The sequence below is a fragment of the Mytilus edulis genome, chromosome 13 (genome assembly GCF_963676685.1).
Source record: "Mytilus edulis chromosome 13, xbMytEdul2.2, whole genome shotgun sequence".
In the NCBI taxonomy this organism is placed as follows: domain Eukaryota; kingdom Metazoa; phylum Mollusca; class Bivalvia; order Mytilida; family Mytilidae; genus Mytilus; species Mytilus edulis.
Window position 1 is genome coordinate 66854938 of NC_092356.1, and position 23985 is coordinate 66878922.

The 23985-nt window shown below is 32.7% G+C and overlaps 2 protein-coding genes across 5 annotated transcripts in view; one reads left to right on the forward strand and one right to left on the reverse strand.

Annotated features, from left to right (window-relative positions):
• Nucleotides 1-11225: 11225 nt before the first annotated feature.
• LOC139501523 (complement C1q-like protein 4) lies at nt 11226-12419 on the reverse strand. Its single transcript, XM_071290638.1, has 2 exons — nt 12176-12419; nt 11226-11680 (listed from the first exon to the last, which is right to left on the reverse strand). Exons 1-2 carry the CDS (start codon nt 12399-12401, stop codon nt 11226-11228), a joined length of 681 nt encoding a protein of 226 aa, XP_071146739.1. The 5' UTR covers nt 12402-12419.
• A 2296-nt stretch (nt 12420-14715) lies between these two features.
• Nucleotides 14716-23985, forward strand: part of LOC139500694 (calmodulin-binding transcription activator 2-like) — a 73453-nt gene continuing 64183 nt past the window's right edge. For all 4 annotated transcript variants that reach the window (XM_071289494.1, XM_071289496.1, XM_071289497.1 and 1 more), the window contains exons 1-2: nt 14716-14768; nt 20718-20876. The gene's annotated coding sequence lies outside the window, so the exon portion shown is untranslated. The remainder of the gene's footprint in view (nt 14769-20717; nt 20877-23985) is intronic.

Genomic DNA, 23985 nt, shown 5'->3' on the forward strand with positions numbered 1-23985 from the left:
ACTGGCGTTTTTATCATTTTAATTAAGTATTATAGTAACCTTTTATTTGTCTTTATGAATATTACTTTTACTGTTTAGCCTGTTTTGGTGATATCCATTTGACGTGGCTATGTACTGATACATTCTGTCATTGTTTTGTACCCCTATTTTGACATTTGTGCCCATCATATCTGTTTGTTTTGTTCACACATCGTTGTCAATATAATGGAATTTGATGCGACTGTCCTACAAGTGAGAGGTTAAATAGCTTGCTTCAAAACCAGGTTTAATCTTCCGTTTTCTACATAAGAACTGACTGTACCAAGTCAGGAATATGACAGTTGTTATCCGTTTATTTGATGTGTTTGAGCTTAGGTTTTGTCATTTGATCACGGACTTTCCGTTTCAAATTCTCCTCGGGGTTCGGTGTTTTTGTAATATTACTTTTCCCTTACATGAATACATTTGGAATAATATGAATAAAAATTAAGCTTTTTATGTTAAAGGTCTTTGATGGTTATGTGTTATCTTACCTCCTGATATTTTCTATTTTTTCTATTAAATGAAATGTCACAAAACCAATAGCGAACGCAAGGTAAAACCTATGGCATTAAGAATAAAATAAACGTTAGTTCTAATCGAATATCACATACAAAAGGCGGTAAGAATGAAGCATGAAAATTCTTTAGCACATAAAGATTGTTAATTTTGGTAATATGTTTTGGCTTCACAATGTCCCGAATTTTAGCGTTTTGACAACAGAAAAAATAGTGTAACGCTGCCCTCTTTGATGTTTCTATCTTTAAAAAATTACAATGTATCTATTTGATTTTGAAGACGATAATATATCTGCCATTCTACTCAAGATTGATAAACAATTGGGACGCCTTTACATTCGTCTACAGGATCATAAATAATTTGGTATAATTTTGTACGCGTACACCCTAGGCTTGAAAGATTTTTGTTAAGTCGGTTTCATTTTCATATGCCAAAAAATGGTAATGATATGATCATTTGTCTACAACTTGGGGCGGAATATTATGACAATAGCATCAACGAACGAAACAACAACACAGTAACACCGGAAAACCACAAATTTACATTTTTTAGTCAACACTGTTTACTGTAGTTTGACTGATGGAAAAGCGTTAATATCATGATATGTTCAGCTCTTCATCGACAAAGAAGTCGACATCACAACAGAAATATACACAAATACATTTAACGTCAACTGCCCAAGATAAAACAACAACAACTGACTGGTGTTCGTGACATGATAAGTCACGTTTAAAAATACCCACTGAGCAGTGTATTCAAAGTGTGAATCATTAAATAACAAATAATTGTATCTGTCATGTATTTCTGGTGTAGAAAGATAAATAACAGACGAAAAATGTATTATTTTCATAAATAAAGCTAACAGTAGTATACCAGCATTTCAATAGAAACCAATGGTGGTTCTTTTCTTGATGACTTGGTTTATTTATTCATTTCAAGCAAACTTTGTATTGGAGCTTCTTCGGAAGAAAGGCAAGAATATAGCATTATTCTTCAATTTCACGTTCCGTAATATAGATGATGTTCTTTCACTATAGTATTCAAAGTGTGGTAACCAAGGAATAATCCTTTCGAACTTGAAAGAAACGATACACAAGATACACAGTCAGTCTCCTATCTTGACTTACATGTTGATATTGACAATGATGATCGGTTAAGAACAAAACTGTGTTTACGACAAATATATGAGTTCAGCTTACCAATTTTGAAGTTTTCAATTTAACTGGTATCAAACTATCAAATGCTTGACCACCTAAACTGCATCAACAAAATTTATTTGACGAAAAGTTAGTAAACAAAGATGCAGCATTTCATTCAAACATTAATGAGTGATTGCAATAAAGTTACTTAACAAAATGTAATATAACTATAATTTGATTTCACTATATTAAGGTGGTACCTAACACTACAGGGAGATAACTGTGTAAAGTCAGCTAAACGTTATAATTACGTTGTGTTGTAAAGGGAATATTAAGCTTTTCAATGATAGAATTGGTGTTTGTCAAACTGCTATATAACCAGTGTAATTTTTCTGACAAAACAGTTGGTTCAAAATTTTTATATTTTTGTTAAAGGGTCAAAGTAAATACTGTGTTAAAATTTGATGAAAATTAAAAGAGCCAAATTAATTTTAGTGAAAGTGTTGGGTACTATCTTAATACATTTTTTTCTGATACAATATAATTATTTAACTTATTATTCTAGATTGTACCATCTGTCTAATGAATGAGTTATTGCCCTTTGTACACAAAACATTTATTTGTTGTTCATTATTTATTCATGTGGTTATTTTTAATGTACTGGTATGCGGTAAATATATAGTTATTAATATAAATACATTTGTACATGTCAAATGCAGATGTTGCATTATGAATCTGAGATGAATTTGTTTTTTACTCTGCCTTATAACTTGGTTACAGAATTTTTTAATTACAACAGCATTGAAAATCAAAGCTTATTCCATAAAGTGATACATTTCAACAATACTGAATTCCTGATTCCAGACATTAGAGACTGTGTGTTGGTCAGATCAATGCTCCCTTTCAAAATTAATGTGCATCCAGGTTTTCTGTAAAAACAAACAAAAAACACAAAGCAAACAAAGCAAATATCATGCATTTTAAAAATAACAGAAATTCACTAGTAATGATGCAATAAAATGAATTTGAGTCTGAGAACAAAAAGAAATTGACCATGGAAAAAAATGCCAAATTACCAAAAGGATGTATAGGAATAATGATGTGCTCCTTCAAAATTCGTTTGAGAGTAAAACAGAATACTGTTAGCGTTACCCATATTAACACAAGATGCTCATTAAGGCAGATCTAAGAGGTAAAACAAATTAATGTTTCTTATTTATCATGTCAAGGCTTTTTATAGCCAGCTATATATATGGTATGAGTTTTTCTCATTGTTAAAGGCAACAGTTGACTCTAATTGCCTACATCCACTTCATTTGAAGTTTGCTAGTAGACAGCAGTTGCAGAACCAGAATTTTTCATAAGTGAAGGCCCACTGACTGTCTAAGAGAGGGTTGCTATGGCCATGCTTCAATGGACTTCTATAATATCAATGAAATGTTTGCTAGAATAGGAGGGGAGGGCCCCTGGAAGGCCTCTACCTCTGGACATTTGTCTCACTGACAAGCATACAACTTCTAATTTTTATGTTAATACTAATTTATTGAGATATAAGCCCTTTTCTTGTTTGAATTGCTTCACATTTATTCATGTGTGATATTTAATAACAAACTATATGGCATGGGGTGTCTTCTTGTAAGATGTGTCAATGATACTCAAGAATGTGATGATGTCCTTGTCAGATACACATGTCATATAATATATATGAATCAATGATATTGTAACCAAAGGTAAAAATTTGGCAACATATTTGCACAACTTAAACAAATAGTTAAAATACAAGATTGTGTCATTTATCTTATCTAAATGTTCATTCTTACATAATACATCTTTAAACTTTTAAAAGTAAAATATCCAGGTTATAGTGGAAGCCACATGCAGCTATGAATAGTTTGTTGCTAGAAAAACAATTGTCATTCAATACATTGTATGTTATTAAATTTGATTGCAAAGTGTAGGATGAAATGTATGAAGACCCATCTGAAATAGATACATGTCGACAAATGTCTAATCAGCTAGACAAAACTATATTTGGGAGGTTTGAAAAGCTGACCCCTTCTACATGTTCTAGATACATGTAAAAATGTATGTGACTATGTCCTTAAAGGTCAAATTTATAGAAAGGTAAATAAATACTGTAATTTTACCCCCCAAAAAAGACAAGTTTAATGAAAAAACTCATTCGACACAATATTGCATTTGTAGAAATTGGTTTACAAACATGATGAAAAATGAATATATATATGTAGTGATTCTTCAAACAAGCACACAAGCCCAAGCTGCTTAAAAAATACAAAGACCTGTTGCTCAGTACAATAAATATGATAAAACATATAACTGATACATATTTAAAAAAATAAACAAGGAATTTGTGCTGCCAAAGTGTACTGTGGAAACTGATTTATATTCATAATCATATTACATTTGCCATTATCTGCGCTTAAAATTGACATCCACTTGTGAAAGGTATATGACTTGTACTTGGAAGTATCACTACACTTTAAAATTTCAATAAATATTAATGTTATTCATCATTGAAAGTTATCTAACCTAATAGTCCAGAAACTCTGTAGTCAGCCTCCTTGAAATGGGCGGCACAGACAACGTCATGTTTCCCTGGCTTCCAGAGACCTTTTGTGGTAGAGTCTCTTCTTTTAATAGCCACTTTCCATCTAAGTTGCAATTCTCTTTCTTCAGGAAACTTGTGACCACCAGAATTCCTACATCCAGGAACACTACAATACTGACATTACTGTGGCATCTTCTTTAATCTTTAAAACTCGCGGTGTTTACGTTGGCAACAATATGGCGCTTTTTTGATAGGTCACGAGGAGTTCCGAAAGTATAACTGATGGAACAATACGCCACCTATTAGCGAAAAAAACGTTGGTGCAAGCCATTAATATGAGGCAGGAAATTCTAAAACCTGACAAAAAAAATTTTGAACGATTTTGAGTTCATTAGTACAATGAAAAATTCGGGAAATTTTCCCCGATTTTTTTTAATTTTTTTTTTATTATTGATTTTCTACTGTAAAAGGAGACTTCGTCCATAATATAAGTTATGACGTCATATTCAATGTAAACAAAGAAATATAAACTGTTTATCTTTAAGTTGCATTATGTCACTGAGCCGAGCCAGCATATGGCGTACATATTTCATGGTTGATACAATAAAGACCTTGCATTTTTTTACTATTTTGATGTGTCTTTAGTCGATACTCCACAACGGCTGCATTCAGGGCCAGGTTGATCAGCTGGGCAGCCCGCTAACCACGACGATGTTTTGTTGTTAGATGAATCATTGACTCTGTAGTAGATGTAGTATTCGCCTTTCTTTTACAATTAATGTCTCTTCAGTTATGCTCAAAATTCAAACTTTGAAGATCTAGTGAAACTTTGTACGATTATGAGCTGTTATATGAGGGGCTGGACAGGGTATTGGGAGCATGGGAGAGAGGGGGCGGGAGAAGGGAGAGAGGGGGAGGGAGAAGGGAGAGCAGGGGCGGTAGAAGGGAGAGAAGGGGCGGGAGGAAGGAGAGAAGGAGCAGGAGAAAGGAGAAAAGGGTATATAAAGGAGATGTGTATTAAAATTATTAAAATTTAGCAGGAAAACAATTATTTAATAAATGAGTGGATCAAAAGATTCAAGAAAATGGTATTAAAAAGTAAAACGACCAAAAAAAACAACCAAAAACGACTCCGACGAAATCTTAAAAAGGAAAGTCCTTAATCTAACTGCAAAATCAAACAAATGGATAACAACTGTTATATTCCGAATTGGTTCAGCTTTAGGCATTTTCTTATGCTGAAAATTGTGGATTGGACCTGGTTTTATGGTTAGCCAAAACTCTCACTTGTATGACAGTCGCAGAAAATTGTGCATAGTAATGAAAAACCTTTTCACTAATTCATTACAATCTCTTATATATGGAGAAAGAATAAAAAACTAACAATTTCCAGGATTTTTTTGTGAGCCTGTGCATGTATAGCGATACATGTCACCATCCTTATTTTATTTTTTTTGATAAATTGCTTCAAATTTGACCTATATGCATAGAATTTGGCCAAAAAGGATGACATTACTTAATATAGAGTAACATTTTTTTTATTTCCCCTGTCTGGTTTCAGAAATTTCCTATTAATTCTAACTGATTTAGTTTTATTTCCAACTAACAGGGTGGAGTCTGACATTCAGCTTTCAAAATTTTATTGGGTGAACAGTGATTTTCAAGAATAATTTGAATTTATTAATTTGAGGTTGCAAAATGTCTGGTAGAAAATATTCAGGCATGTTCAGGACCATACAATACATTTTGAAATTGTTCTGTCTTTCGTGAAAAATGATATAATAAAAAAAATCTGAGAACATACATGCATCGTCTATAGGTAAAACACTTGGTGCATTATAAAAGTTCCACCTTGAAATTGTACACTGTAGAAGAAGTCAGACTCTGTGCTCTGAATTTGCGCACTTTTGGTTCATATATATATTTATATTAAAGATCATAATGGAATATAGTTGGGAATCTCAATTGTAAATCATGTCCAATTCAACAACAAAACACACCCATCCCTGTACACCAAGTGTTAATTAACATGAACCAAAATGATATTAAAATGTTTACGTGTTTCAGTTTGTTTCTGCATTTGAAGAAATATATCAAACAAACATATCTTTTTTATTTTGTTTTGTCGTTCCGAGCGCGTTTCTTGGTTTATTTTCGACAATTATTAAAATAATTAATTTAACGATTATTCATTTATTGTTGGCCACTGGGTTTTATTGTAATGAATTGTGTGATTGTAAATTTCAAGAAATAATTTTTGAAATACTGAATTGAAAGAAAAAATATGTAACCGGAGGTCTAATAGATATCATTTTATTTTGTTCAAACAGATGCGCATTAAGTGTTGACATCCCAACATGACAGGCCTTTGTTAACCTTTTCATCATTTCGATGTTGCTGTCCTGTGTAAACTGTATTTATAAGATTACAGTATCGGCAATCTATTTTTTAAAAGCTTCCGGAACCATATTATCTGTACAGTCCAATTATATTTCAAAACGGGTTACACTTGGAACATATAGGAAAAGTGTGCCAAAATAACCAAGTTCCAGGACAATTGTATTATTCTTCATTGTTAATTCTGATTTCCATGCAAAGACTGCTTGTACTATGTATTTTCAACAAATCATATTCAGTATTATTTTCCAAAAGAAGCTTTTTTTTGCAACCAATTTAACACGAATTGGTTTCTTACGAAATTGCACAAATAGTGTCACAAAAATTCCACGTATTTTCACAAATTAAAAATAACCTGCGTTTCTAAAGTTTGGATTTACAGGGGCGTAGCAGCCTGCTGTCGTACCAATGATTTTCGTTGGTATGGCATGCCATACCTTTTTTTATAATTTATTGAAAAAAAAACAAAGTTTTTTCACGGGATTAAAGAAAACAAAGTTTTTACAGGAAAAAACAAAGACAGAAAATCCCATTTATGAGTCATAGGCAATATAAACGGTATATATATATATATATATAAACATTTATTAATACTGGTTCAATAGAAATAAAGAGATGTGGTAGATTAGTAGCCAATTAATGAGACGAGTTGAACTCTTAATCCAGGTTTCATAATGTGTTAAAAGTAAACAATTATTTAAAGTCAAACTGAGTACGGCATTCAATAAGCTAAATAAAAAAGTGGGCACCGAAATGAAAAAATAAATTATCGAATCTTTTTTAAATACTTTTTTATGTCTAGATGATGCAACCGTTTTAGCCTACCAATTACGTTTTTTTGTGTAGCTGAACTTTATGTGAATTGTTTTTAAACTTATCACATTTTTTTTAGAAATGATGGTGAATTTGGGATGTCCCTTTCAGAATCGGCTGAAAATGCATGTTCTATTTTCCCTTGTTTATACATTGTCACAAACATTGTCGGCATTCAACTCAAAAGCTACTTATTTTAAGAAGGGTTAGTTACGATACTGTTGTCAGTTCACTAAAGATTGCTTATTTTGGCTTTAATATTGATTCACTTGGACAGGGTTCTTTCTTCTCATATATTTTATGATGGTATACTACTAAACCCCTAACGGCAGGGATCGTGCTTGATATTCATATGATGAAACGATATCATATATTAGTTTAATTCAAGTCTCGAGCTCGCATGTCAGTATGTAACTGCTAGAAGTATGTGTTAGTTTATGTATAATTGCCAATTTGTTTAGTTTCTTTTGTGGCCTATTCTGACATCAGACTCAGAAGTCTCTTCAACTGACTTTTACTGTGCGTAGTGTTGTGTGTATGTTTTTTCTACATTGACTTAAGGTATAAGGGGGAGGTTTGGATCTCAAAAACATGTTTAACTAGCCGCAACTTTGCGCCTGTCTCAAGTCGAGAGCCTCTGGCCTTTGTTAGTCTTGTATGATTTTTAGTTTTACTCTTTTTCTTGGGAGATATTGAGGTCCCCGTATTAAAATCATCATAAGGACCATAACTTATATATAACATAAACTTCTACAATTGAACCATATGTCTTTGACGAAAGATGTGTAAAGAAGTCATCACTAGAAACCTCTCAATAAATGTCAATAAGAAATTCTAGCGTTGGAACCATCTAATCAATTTATAATAGAAATTTAATGGAGTAGAAGACGGCATCAAAAATGTTTAACCCTTACTCTTTATTTATATACAAGCCTCACGTCAAGAACTATGAAATTAGTGCATTTTACACTTATTTTATGTTTTTGAGGCGAAAAAGAGGTCATAAAAAAATCTGCCCCGCTACGCTCGGCAAAGAAATTTATTATCTGTACCACTATAAAAAAAAAAAAACCTGTATGCCTAGACACATTGAATGGCATCCGACACAAAATTGGAAGTTTACATTTTAGCCAAGATATTCCACTTGTTGTATCCGTTTGGATTGTTGACTTTTTGACACATTTCATGTTTCAAATTCTTTTCTTTTTTCTATATTTTGAATTAGACTTTCAAAAAAGTGAGATAACTCAAATTGTTACTGAAAAAATGATAAGCGAAACTTAAGTGTCAGAATGCAGGATTTTGCACCATTTATCCCAAAATTTCTCTGGCCCTTTAGCTGCCCCCAAACCCCTGCCGAATATCTGCCTCAAGGAGGCAGATATGAGTTGTTTTGCGACCCATAATATTTCACGCCGTACCAATATAAATTTGAGTGCTACGCCTCTGAATTTTATACTTTAAAAGTAATCGGGAGACGGCGTGTATCAGGCCTTGAAGGCATAAAACTTTGCTCAGTGCTCGGAGCACAAAAATCATGCTCGAAACATGAAATCCAACAATTTGATTGGTTGATTACGAGTCTGAGTAGAAAAATCATGCTCGAAAGATTTATGACCTTGAGGTCTGAAATAAGCTGGAGGTACACATTCACAATTTTTACTGCCGTCCTTAACAGGACTATTTCCGATTAAAATTTGTCAAATATTGAAAATATGGGAGGTTGCATTGGAATGTCCCTCCTAGATGGGAATTTGTATGCGTCTGATCATGTTGCAGGCATATTGCACCCTATCTGTCTATTAATGTATCTCTTTTAAGTGCATCTACTCCTGAAAAACTGGATGGATATAGAAGAAATATTTACATGAGAAATTTCGAAATGTTAAAGGGGAGATACCCGTTACTTTAATAGTATGGCATTACTAATCTTCAAAGCGAAACTCTTCCTGAATGTTTTATGGATTTTAATGAAATGCATGTCGGAAAAGGTAAGGGAGAGAGAAAGAAGAGGGAGACGGGAGAAGGAGGGCGGGAGAAGGGAGAAGAGGGGCGGGAGCAGGGAGAAACATACCCCCTGTCCAGCCTCTCTTATATGATAACAATTAAAACAACTATCCACAAAGTTCAAATGAAGTGGGTGCAAGCAATTACAGGCAACCCCGAAACGCCTTTATATATGAGAAAAAAATCCAAAATACAGTAATGTCGGTTTTAAAATGCCCCTACATAAATGTTGTAAAAAAGAATTCAAACAACAAAACCGACGGCCTAGTTTATAATAAAACAATTTACGAAAAACAAATATGACAGACATGCATCAACAACAACCATGTTTGTGTGCACTGTTGGCAAATATAAGCTAACAGTATCGACATGGTGTAGTATGACGATTTCTCATAACCAGGGGAAGATCAAGGATTTTTTTGTTAAGCAAACTTAATTTTTCATCGAACGGGACGAGGCGAATGTTTTTTTGTGTTGTTAAATTATCGAAATATTTTTTATGAAGCTGAGGACAACCAATGCCCCCAGTTGTTGGTTGGGTTCGTGTTGCTTAGTCTATAGTTTTCTATGCTGTGTCTTCTGTACTGTTGTTTGTCTGTGTGTCTGTGTGTCGTTTTATTTTTAGCCATGGTGTTTTCAGTACATTTTCTATCTATGAGTTTTCCTCTGGTATCTTTCGTCCCTCCTTTGTACGGTTATGAGCTGTGATATGATAACAATTGAAACAATTACCCACAGAGCAATTACAGGCAACCCCGAAACGCCTTTATATATGAAAAAGATCTAAACTATCGTGCTGTCGCTTTTTAATGCCCCTACAAAAATGTTGTAAAAGAGAATTCAAACAACAAAACCGACGACCTAGTTTATAACAAAACAATGAACGAAAAACAAATAAGACAGACATGCATCAACGAAAACCATGTTTGAGAGCAATCAACCCTCCCTCTTATTTAGTATAATGGAGTAACCGCAAAGCATAAAAATACACTGTACAGAATCAGTAATGATTGGTTTTACTTAAAAGATTGGTACGAGTCACAAAGACAAAAAACATAAAAACAATGGAAACAAGACACCGAATTAAAAGTACTCGCAGTTATTGAAAGGTAACTCGAAGCTAATTATAAAACAAATACTAGTAAATAAATAAATCATTTTTTCTAAGACTAAATTATCAGCCAATACAATCTCACGGATTTATTATAAAGACGTCATAAACAGTCTAAGAAACAAATGACTTTGTGCATTGCCAAATATAAGCTAACAGTATCGACATGGTGTAATTTGACGATTTCTCATAACCAGGGGAACATAAAGGATTTTTTTGTTAAGCAAACATAAATTTTCTCCGAGCGGTGCGAGGCGAATGTTTTTTGTGTTGTAAAATTATTGAAATATTCTTTATGAAGCTGAGGACAACCAATGCTTTGCAAATTTTATGGGGCACGCCCGCAACACCCCGCGCCTGGATCCGTCCCTGAGAGCTGTGCATTTATATAAGTTGTAAACTTTTAAGAAATCCCTGCCTTAATATTCAAACAAGGTTTAAACCACCATTGTCTACTAAGTGAATACCTGTACCAGGTCAAGAATATGACATTCTCTTTCTTTTCGTAAGATGTGTTCGAGCTTTTGATAGACTTTCCATTCTTCAAAAGTTTCCTCGGAGTTAAGTATTTTTGTTAATGGCTATTTATCAGTTATAAATCAGTTGTAGAACATTGTCGATCGAAAAAATAGTCTATCATTTCAACTTTTATTCAAATAACCTGTTGATTGACAAGAAATCCGGAAAACGTTGAAGACCCAAGACTTGATCCGATTATCTGTCCATTAAATAACCTTCCAACTCTGATCCATATTCGATCGCCAACGTTAAGATCTAGAACAGCCGTTCCCGAATTAGTTTCAAAGTCTGCATGGTTGCCAGCATCCGTGAAAACGTGTCCTTTTACAATTCCATTGACAACCAACTCCGTCTCAATCGCTGTGTTGTCTGAGCAGGTGATTGTCCAAGACAGGACATACGTTCCTTGCACGGTGCACACAAATTCTCCATCTAGGGAACTATACGCATTACCATGATTAAGTTCTATGTGGTCAAATACAACCATCTGGTTTGTCGCTAGATGTAAAGTTTTTGTCAACTGGGTATAGAATGCAACATGGTGGGATGCAGATACTGGTGGTTGGTCTGTTATCAGAAGTCTTTTATCTATAAGTAATGAAAACATAAAATGTATGATACCATGCTACCCCGACCTTTAGACGAAATTCACATTTATTAATGTATAATTATATATACAGTAGTTAATCAGTACTATACTTCAAGTAGGAAACTTCCACGAAAGTGCGAATACTTAATTACTGATCCACTACAAAATATTTTGCACACAAATTATAGTACTGCATGATAAATGTACAGCACATGTACTTGGCGTATTTAACGATTGAAGATCTAAAAGTTTTGAACATTTCTTGCTATGTCATATTTTCGCTATAGATGTAACGGTTTATTGACGTTTTAATTCAGTGTATTCATTTGCATAAATTAACAACTTAAGTATAAATAAACTCATTATAGATACCAGGATTGAAATTTTATATTTGCGTTCGGCATGCTTTTCGTCTAGAAATAAAAGACTCATCAGTGACGCTCGAATAAAAAAATGTTAAAAAGGCCAAATAATTATAATACTATTTAATTCACCTGTATGTTTTTGTCCAGAAAGTTCTCTATCGAATTTAGATTCCAGCTGTCTCATCTTCTCCGTCATCAGTTCCATTTCGGTTTTGTATAATTTATTTTCGGTAGTCAATACTTGTACCATAGCGCGCAAGGTGTCAACATCATGTTGTAGTGTATGAATACGGTTTTCGTCTTCAGCGTACACCAATGGCATGCAACAAAAGGCCAAAATTGCATACACAGACATCTTTGTCGCTCTAGTTTTTACCGTTTCTTATCTTATCACTTACCAAAATGAATTCGGTGAAAGTTCACAACGTTCAATACTATTTCTTGAATTAAAATGTGTTTTATTTTCTATGTTTACACATTTATGCGTTTTGTTGTTCACCTCAAATCTTTACTTTTGTCTAATTATATTAAAGACCGGAATTCATAAATTCAATTAATAATGAACTTTTAAAAAGGATGAAACTCTATACGCTAGAAGTCTTTGATAGACCCTTTTCGGTTCTGCATGTTGGATTGAAGATGAGCTATTATGATGTTGGTAATATAATGGAATTTTATGCTACTGTCATACAAGTGAGAGGTTTAGCGCTATAAAAGCAGGTTCAATCCACCATTTTCTACAATTGAAAGTGCCAGTCAGGAATATAATAATTGTTGTCCGATCGTTTGATGTGTTTTGTCATTTGGTTTTGTCATTTGATTACGGACTTTCCGTTTTGAATTGTCATCGGAGTTCAGTATTTTTGTGATTTTTCTTTTCTATGGCTGCTTGAACTTTTTGTAGACGATAATACATCTGTCACTTTACCCAAAATTGATATACAGTTGGTATTCCTTTGCATGCTTTGTCATGTTTATACACTCACGTGACTGTAGTTGATTCGATATAATTTTGTACGTATACTCCCCCTTCTGAAAGGTTTAGTTTTCACTGGACCATATTGTTTGGATCGAGATGTTTTTATTTTTTAATAACATGGTCGGTGTAATGATAATACATCACAAGGAAATGATACGGGGTAAACATCAACGAACAACAACACAGTAACACTAGAAAACCATAGAAATACATCGAGAGGTCAACATTGTTTATTGCAATGAATGAGTGTTCATATAATATGTTCATCTTTTCTAATTCGGCAAAGAAGTAGACACTCAACAAAGACATACAGAACTGACATAAAATTCTCAAAATGAAAAGTGACATGTTCGTGACTTGATCACTTGAGACAACCGATCAGACGATAGATTTAATGCGACCAAATGCATAAAAGTTCATTGAATGATGCTCAATAGCTAGTAGAGCTAGCTCTGCATGTGTATTATAAAATACAACTGCCATATCGGGTTCGTAATGATGCTTTAAATGTGGATAAATTGGTCGGTTTCTTTTAAAAGCTAAAATTAAATTAACAGCGCGTCACCACTACTAAAGTTTCCATTTTAAGGATTGTAAAAAAAGAAAGATGGCGTAATGGTTTTGGAGGAATTTTGAACATAGAGCAATTGTATGATATGTATACATGTACCTGTAGCATTATTAATCTCTCGGAAAAGGTTCATGGGACCGTAGGTGCGAGATTTATTACAACGAGAATACGATTTCAAATCACTAGAATTAGGGTCGTGTCAGTCACAAAAATTCTACTTTCATTAACATAACATGCAGTTTAAAAGACAAAAAAATAGCAACTGGTATTCCTGTACAATTTGGTTGATGATTTGGAATCATCATACACTCAGCAAGTGAATCATGAGGAATTTCTAGTAATTTAAGCAAAACTAAACGATTTAAAAGCCTAAACCGTCGTTATGAAACCCGTTTTAAAGTGTCAATATAGTGAATTATTCAGTAAACTGAAGAATAACTGAAATGCACTTGACACCCAGCCAATATCAAAATATGGGCCATATATTAATCACTATTTTGTGCCACATAAAACATGACATACAACATAAAATGTATTTTTAACACATTCTCAATTTTAAAATAAGACCTCATTCTTCGTGAGACTGTCAAGCACACGACTTGAAGAAGATGTGCCCCAAATCAGTGGAGACGTCCGGAAGGCTGAGATAACGGTTGTAAATTATGTAAAATTCTCACAAAAATATGATTTGAGGGAACAACCATTTTTAACTCCAACTTGAAAGGGGGGTATGCTTTTTTTTTCCTAAAAAGATATTCTGTTTCCCGATTTGACAACAAAAATATTTTGATTGTTTTTCTGTAGATAAATGACTTTTGTTTATTTCTATAATCAATATTGTATTACCTAGTTCTGTTTTTTCTATTGTTATATATTTTTTTTGTATACTTTTGCACCTTTGCTCTCTATTTTTGCTTATTTTTATCATTTTTGATTATATTTTTTTTATATTTTTTTTGGATTTGCTTATATTTTTTCATGTGAAGATGTACCAAGAAAATTAATTTGACTGTAAATTGCCTGATATTATGTAAAAGTATAACTTGAATTTCCCGCATAAATAACTTTTTCAACTATATACCCTTTGGAAACCTCTTTGTTTACAGGAAGTTAAGATCACTTCCGTCTTTACATGCGCAGTGAATTGTAAATTGTCAATAAACCGCTAGCAGGTAAAAATTACATATGTAATGTTTCTTCTTCTTTCAGTTACTTTGTGCATGAAAGGCATGACAAATCAAATTTCTGAAGCCCTTTTGAAATGTCTGGTACAAGAAAATTAAACAATATTTGCATTTATAACGTTAAAAATAAATTTTATGCAAAAATCTCCCATAGTATTCCCATAATATTTTTATTGACTATTGTTTCCTGGGCTTTTGCAAAAGGCTAGGTAATTTCTGAAAGGGTATTACAATTGGCTTAACTCTATGGGCCTTTTTTGTGCAGAGGCCACACTTTAAGTGCACCATTTACATACACATGTAAAGTCTTAGGGCACTGCTTAGGGTCCCTGCTTAATGCTATGGATATGGTTACCTATGGATATGGATTTAATCAAATTGTAACTGTACCTTTGGCTATTTCTTTAATCATGTCTTTCACTGGAAAAGATTGCCAATAATGAATTCGAATTATGCACACCCTTATGACTTAATTTACCAGATAGAAAATGCACATTTATTCTAGCACTATTTTCCAAAAAAATAATATGAGGCAGGCATTACGTGTAAATGGGGACGAAGTCTGTATGAATTATTTTTTTTGTAACTTAAATATTTGTTAAAAAAAAGAAACGACAATACCGTAACGTTTCCGATTTTGGTTCTGTTGTTAGGGATTTTAGTTGTGACGTTATTTAAGTTATGATGTCATATGCAATGTAAACAAAGAAACGCTATCATCAGTAACGTTTTTTCATATCAAGGAATTATTAAAAATGAAATTGGTATTGCGTTCCTTCCTATTTTATACTAGACTGATAAATATATATTTTACTCAAAGTTTCATACAAACGAGACCGGAAAAAGGAAGTACATTGTAGATTTCTTCGCAGATACGGGAATTCAAAACATGACATTAAAAAAATTGAATGATTTTGAGTTCATTAGTACAATGAAAATTTCGGGAAAATTTTCCCGATTTTTTTTTTTATTGATTTTTCTAGTACTGTTAATGGGGACTTCGTCCCCATATGATGTCTTGAAAAAGAAAGGCTATAAATTACTATTATAATGATTATATATTGTCCCCTGAGACTGAGTATTAACAAGTTGGGCCGGGCACATGGAAATACATGGTGTACATCTGGTCTTGTTTAAAGCGCTATCACAGGTGAAATTCTTGCAAGATTTTTTATGAAACTTTTACTATAGCACTCACTGCAGTATACATTGTAGGTTAGGGACGACATAAAAAAAATAAATGTAGAATAACAAACTTAAATCAAATAGTTTGGGGTGGGGGTAAAAAATGCTGCAAGTTTTACAAAATGTAAGAGGGGGGTGGGGGGTCAGTGAAAAAACTATGTGAATTAAGTTTTTATTTTATCCTACATTGAACTTTTGATGTTGTCCCTTAATAACAGCAATATCTCATACAAGTTTAATATTGACATTTAATATTGGTGGAAGATGAACAGTTATGCTCCCTGGAAATATTTGTATAAGTGGAAAATGGCCTCTTTAGGGCTTTAAAGGGTACATTCTTGCCAGATTTTTTTTATAAAACTTGTACTATACATGTAAGTTTATATCAGCAATATCTCAGACAAGTTTTATAATGGTGGATGATCAACTTTTTACAAACATGACAAAACAGAGATTCAATATTAAATTATGGAAACTGGCCATGGAATTGCTAGTGCTCTCATGGATACAATTCTTGCCAGTTTTTTTTTTATAAAACTGAGAATGTAAAAATGTAGGATCATTGACTTTTTTGAAATGAGTAAAGCCCCTTGTAAATATAAAATATGTGCAACAAGGGGGACATTTGAACTCTGATAACTTTGTTGTAATTAAATTATCAAATTGTTAAAGACATTATAAATATTTTTCCCAAAGGAATCTGATTATTGTCTTTATTGGTCTATATTAAATACATGTAACATATTAATGGAAAAAGACAAGTCAGTTATTTGTACACAAACAAGTCTACTTTAGAAGTACAATGTGTAATCCGTACAAGCGTGATGTAAATTAAAAGATAAAGACTTACTACAACAAAATGTACATTTAGCCAATCAGCAGTCCATCATAGTAAAGCAATAATGTCTGACTGCTTTTAGAGTAAAAATTGCTGCTAAAATAGTCTGGTTGGGCACTTTAACTTCATTTTCAAAAGTGCCATGTCGTGAACATGCTAAATTGTGTACGCTTTAAGCATCAGTGTACAAATTTACATCAAAGTCGGCCAAATTCAAAGACTTATTAGAAAAAACTTGTTTTCTGAAAATTTCAATTTTCATTTCATTTCTAGACTAGTCATGGATTTATCAAGCATTCCATAGGATCCGGTTTACAGATCCTCAACCAAATGTTATGAAACTTGTACACAATGCTTATAACCATAAAACACCTATCAAGTTTGAATTTTGGTGGGGTCACTTTTACAGTTCTAATTATATATACACATCAGTGCTCTAGCTAGAAATCAAAAGGGGCAGGGTGCCAGTGGAGGGCAGGGCACTTTTTATGATAAGAAAAGGCACTGCTAATTTTTTTGTCTACGTTTCTGTGTGTATCACGAGTTAACAAATCTCTTTTTTTTTACTGTATATGTTGTTTTTTTTTAAATAAAGATGCATTTTAACTATAGTCTTTATTTCATTGTTTGTGTAGTTATGAATTATATAGTACATCTTCATCAACATATTATGTTTTTATAGCTTAATTTCACTCTACCCATTGTCAAAGAATATTTTTTTTTATCTATATGCAAATGTATTAACAATTTCAGCTTTTTATACATAATGACTCTAAGAAAGTGTGTATTACTAATTTATCAATGTTTAGAACATGGATTGCTAAAAGTATAATTATCAAACAGAAATTGCAATATATTTTTTTTAATATGTTCAAAGACAGTTAATATCCTTAAGGTAACATTATTATGTTATTATATATTCAATTGATTCTTTATTCCTTTTTTTGATACTAGATAATATTTTTAGAGCACAAATTTGTAATAAGCTAAAACAGGGGAAGTAACTCCAAAATTAATTTCCAACAGGTTTGCGTTAATTAAAAACTGTGCTTGTCGCTAACAAGTTGAGATGGAAGGCATTTCTGTGAAGGCATAGTTTTATTTTGATGACTTAAATTCAATTCTAAAGTCATGAAAGTCTTCATTTATACACTCTTCCATTGTGACTTGGAAATCGAAATACCGACCCAAGCTAAACACACTCGCTGACACATTCATCAAATGTATGACAAAAAGATACATTGTCCTAATTAAATTTAACCTAGATATTAACACCTTTGAAGTCTTTATCATTGTAATTGATTGTAATGACATGATTAACCTGGGGGCAATCACACAGGTGTCATATATGTAATTAACTTGGAGATTTGAAATCGATGAAACAAAAGGCAATTTTACCAAAACGGCACAAGAGAATTTTGGAAAAAGACGTCAGGGCAGAAGGGCGCGGATGAAGGCACCCAGGGCGCGGCTGAGGGCACCCAGGGCGCGGATGTGGGCACCCAGGGCGCGGCGCCCTTCTATTTTGGGCTAGCGAGACCACTGCACATGTACATGTAAGGTTGTGCCCCTTTACAAATTGGGAAAATTCCTGGAATATTTGTTCTTGACTTATATCCTCATAATCCTTTTATAACGTTACATGCAAACAGGGCATCATTTGTGGTCAGTGGACACATTCCCCATTTGTTTAGTATGAGACATCGACCACCTACGCATTATTGTTGGAATTATTGGCATGGATATACATATGTACATGTGTAAAGTAGGTGCATTGTCTTTTAAATTTGTAATAGCCTAGAGAGATGGAGGAAATACACTGTAGCCAAGAAAGTGATGAAAAATTGCCATTGGCTTAAATCAATAATTCTACATGTATAAGTAATTTATACAATTTGAATCTAAAACAGTTAAAAACACTAAAAAAATAGATAAAGATTAATAAACTTTCACATGCACATTAATGTATCTTAGTATTTAAACATATGCATGTCTTTATTTTGAAATCCACAAAACTTATATTTTTAGCAGAAAGACGAAACAATGTACATGTATCTCTATTTCTACTCCTGTACTAAAATGTATGTGTCTCCCTTTTAGGAGCAAATGGTAAAAATCTATTTAAAAGTACAAAAGTAAATGTAATATGGAGAGAAGCATCTACATGTATAAGCACTTTATATTAGATACCCCAACTGTATCTGAAATATACATTACAATCCAGTGTTCTCCCGCTGTCCTGTTGCACTTACCGCAGCACTATCCCACTCAACCGCGTCGCTGTATTTTTTTTTGCATTTTTTCAAGTTTCCTGCTTATTTTACTCTTCGGATCACGTGATTGGCTGGTTTACGATTTTTGAATGAATTATTTCCGTTGTATTAAAGTAACTCCGCGGGACCAGTCTTATAAAAATGGCGTCTTTTTAAAGATCAAAATAAACAAAGATTTCAACATTGACATCTATTTTTTCAATTAAAAGAATATATAGAGGCATATATGAATGAAATGAGATGAAATGAATTGACCGCATTTCCCAACGACACTCACAAACTTGTTTTACGAACTTTGAACAAACGATGATTTTAAAAACGATTAAACACACAGGCACTTGTTTCTATCCATTGGAAGACCCACTATCAACGTATATTTACGTAAATATACGTTGATAGTGGGTCTTCCAATAGATAGAAACAAGTGCCTGTGATCAAACACCTGGGTTTGTTACAAATTATTTGCCGGGTTTACTATCCATACGAACCCCGAAAATGAGCAAGTCTTTGAAGTATTAATTATCACCTATTCAAACTTATAATTGTTTAGTCAGAAATTCTACCATTTGAAAACAATTGAGAGGATATATGATTAGAAAAACAAACCCCAAGCTGATACGACTTGAGAAATTTCACTTTCTCGATGTTCAGCTTGGATGAGGCCATTTAAATATTATAAAACGTTAAGGTCAGAAAAATGAGAAATCTTTATGCTAAAAAATGTCAATTTCTGTCAAACATCGTAAGGTAAACTGTACACTGCTACAGTGGGTTACAAAACCAAACAGAAGCTGACAATGACTTTATTGTTGGTCCTACATGTTCTGCAACATTACCGTTTAGTGCTAAGAAATCTTCACATAGGTAGTCTGGTGTAGACCCATCATGGAAAAAGACTTTTCCTTCAGTTTTATACACTGATAGTACATGTATGAGGATTTAAAATATGAATTTACAATGGAGGAAAAAAAAGACTCTTCTTCTGTATAATGTGTATCCAGACAAAAACATTAACAAACAAAGGGGTACATTGTAACTATCATGAGCATGATGAGGACATCATTACAAGAGAAAACATCAATAGCATAATATAATAAAAACACATCAAATCAATTACAAACAAAACGCACACCGCAATAAAGTTACTGAGAATTGTCGAAAATTACACGCTTACCACAGCGCTATCCAAAAATCCTGGGGAGAACACTGCAATCTGTGTCTGACACATAAATACAAAATACTCTCCTTTTATTTTGCTTGGGTTGCTGTCACTCTGCTATAAATGTATATATACATGTACCCCACATCTCCTTTAATATAATGATAATAAAACAACAAACATAGATACATGTACATAAACTTGAACAGAAATTAATTTTTATGACCTATTTTAGACTTGAATCTTAAATCTTTTGATGTTGAATGATAGCCTTAATTAAGAACCAGAAAGAACTGATTTACTGTTATATGTTAAAACTTGATTACAGCTCAACTTCTGACTAATAATTTCAGGTGGTAATTATAAGAATTTGATATTACAGGAAATTCTAATGAAATCTGAAGATTTGATATATTTAATGAGTGAAACATAAGTATCTATATATATATTTGTGGATGATGTATTGATTTTTGTGTGTACAGGTCAGATGTAAATCTTAGAAGATGTGATCAAGTGGTAGAATGACACGGTTATATTCCACGATTGGTGACAAGTATTTATTGGAATCCAGATTACGGAGCAGGATAGGCAGGGACTATATTGTGTATTATTCTTGTTGAAGACAGTGGATACATCAAACTGTAAGATTTACTTAGATATTTTGTCTTCTGCATGTGACAGTTTATCAGTTATATATATATACATGTCTGTAATTGAGTTTTAACAGGTTTTCCAGGAAATTGAAATTATTGCACATGTTGTAAAGGGGGGTCACTATATGGGGTTGAAATGACACACAGGAGAGAAACTATTTTTGTGTAATTTATGTTTTTTTCTGTTATGGACAACAGCTAGATTTCATGATTTCTTTTTAAAAGTCCTACATTTGTCCTTTATGTATGAACAGTTTAAAATGATAATGGTTTGAATTTGTTGGCAGTGATTGACAGGTTTTCATGGAAAAGTGGTATTTAATTTGGTATTTATCTTACTTTTTGGCTTTTGCTGTTGTGGTAGGTCATCAAGGAATCTATTTACATTGACTGAGGAATATATTTCTACTAGATAAGAGGAGGGTAGAATTTTGCTTTGTTAATTTTATTTGTAGATACTCAGTATGAGATAAACAGGATCCATTAGATGTTTTGTTTTTCTAATACATTTGTTCTCAATAACAAACATTGTTTGCTGCCTGTGTTATTTGTCCAATCTTTAAAGAGTGGTGGATTGATACTGTAGATATAAGCTAGTCATGCTAGTTGGCAAATCCATTAGCCTGTCTCATCGTACATTTACATTCTTTGGACAATTGACTGCACATCCTGAGTTACTGGACATTAAATACTGTCTATACAATACATTGTTGGAGTATCTATAATAAATAACTGTTTTATACCGTTATTTTCACTTCATTAAGAAAACAAGGTAGGATATAAACTTTCATTATCACATTATTAAATATAATTTTGTTTAATCATTGAATTGATGATGTGTTTATGATAATTATTGGCATATTAGATGATTTATGGAAAACAATAAGTCATAGGCTTCATAAGTGCAAGCTATTGATGTTATGAATGGGAAAATATTTTAATATCAGAGCCACTTTTTCTAGAGTAAATCTTATAATAGATATATAGAAAATTACCCTTAATAGTTTTAAAGAGCCTGCATTTGCAATATATAATCGACAGTATAATTTGAATTTCATGATTAAAAGTATGAATTTTACGTAATTCATACATTAAAGCATACTGATAAATCATAATGGCATAATTATGTGTTATTAGCTTAGTCTATTTGGTTCTATATATTGTCAAAAAAAAAACATAACTTTGCTGATCATTAATGTTTGACCTCATTTATATCCATCTGCATGTGACCTACATGTACATGTATACTTTGACCTAGAGGGAGATAATTATGCATTTGCTCAACATGTATATATACATGTAGTTATTGAAAATAATGTCAAATATAAAAGAAAAACTAGTAAAGCAAAGACCGATTTGGTCCAACAATATAATGATTCTTGTACAGGTTACAGGTCTGTTAATTCATAGATGATGTACATCAAATTGTTTAAAGATCTAGGATGTCTATATCTTTTATAAACATGATTAAATGCAATGGTAAAATCCTCATTATACTATTGCGCATACTATTTATATATCTGTCTTTAATTATTTGGACCACATGCCCATCTGCAGTCTTCCAAGGTCATGTCAGTGGTTAATTAAATGGCACCAATTGCAGCAATGTTTATATTTTTTACAATTCCATGCATTGTAGATTGTCCATCTTGACTTTTTATTTTTGTCGAGCCTGCAACTTTTGTTGCAGAAAGCTTGACATAGGGATAGTGATACGGTGGCAGCGTTAGCTAACTTCTTAAAAGGTTTATATTTTAGAAGGTGAAAGACCTGGATGATTCATACTTTGTATATAGATGCCTCATGTTACGAAGTTTCTGTCAGTCACATGTCCAATGTCCTTGACCTCATTTTCATGGTTCAGTGACCACTTGAAAAAAAAGTTCAGAATTTTTGTAATGTTGAATTCTCTCTTATTATAAGTAATAGGATAACTATATTTGGTATGTGCGTACCTTGCAAGGTCCTCATGTCCGTCAAACAATTTTCACTTGCCCTCGACCTCATTTCATGGATCAGTGAACAAGGTTAAGTTTTGGTGGTAAAGTCCATATCTCACATACTGTAAGAAATAGGGCTAGTATATTTGGTGTATGGAAGAACTGGAAGGTGTACATGTCCAACTGGCAGGTGTCATCTGACCTTGACCTCATTTTCATGGTTCAGTGGTTATAGTTAAGTTTTTGTGTTTTGGTCTGTTTTTCTCATACTTTATGCAATAGGTCTACTATATTTGTAGTATGGAATGATTGTAAGGTGTACATGTCTAGCGGGCAGATATCATCTGACCTTGACCTCATTTTCATGGTTCAGTGGTCAAAGTTAAGTTTTTAAGTTTTGGTCTTTTTATCTAATATAATATGCCAAAGGTCAACTATATTTGGTGTATGGAAATATATTATGATCTATATGTCAGTCCTGCAGGTTTATTTGACCATGACCTCAATTGCACGGTTCATTGCACAGTGTTAAGTTTTTGTGTTTTGGTCTATTTTTCTTAAACTATAAGTCATAGGTCAACTATATTTGTTGTATGGAAGCTTTGTTAGCTGTACATGTCTGCCTGGCATGGTTCATCTGACCTTGACCTCATTTTCATGGTTCATTGGTCTTTGTTTAGCTATCTTGGTTAATGTTAAGTTTATGTGACAGTTGTAATAAAGCTTTATACTTAGGACTATCAACATAATATCAATGATTAGTAAAGAAGGCGAGACATTTCAGTGTGTGCACTCTTGTCTTATATACTAGTGGGGATTCATTTATTTAATTGGGTACCAATTTTCGTGGATTGATGAAAACTTGTATTTTCATGGACATTTAATTTCGTGGTTTTGCCAAAGTCTGCAGATTACATATATATACCTAATAGAAACTTTGTAATTCGTTAAACATTTGAAAATTGGTATCCAATGAAAAATAAGGAATATGATGATATTTTGTTGTTAAGCATGTATGCTTGAATGAAATAAGATATATAGTAAGGGTCTAATTTGATGGATAAGAATTTGACCATACACATGACATATGTAATCATATCATTCATATATTGTATTTATCCCAGCTGAGAATAACAACTTAAACTATTGATTTTAAC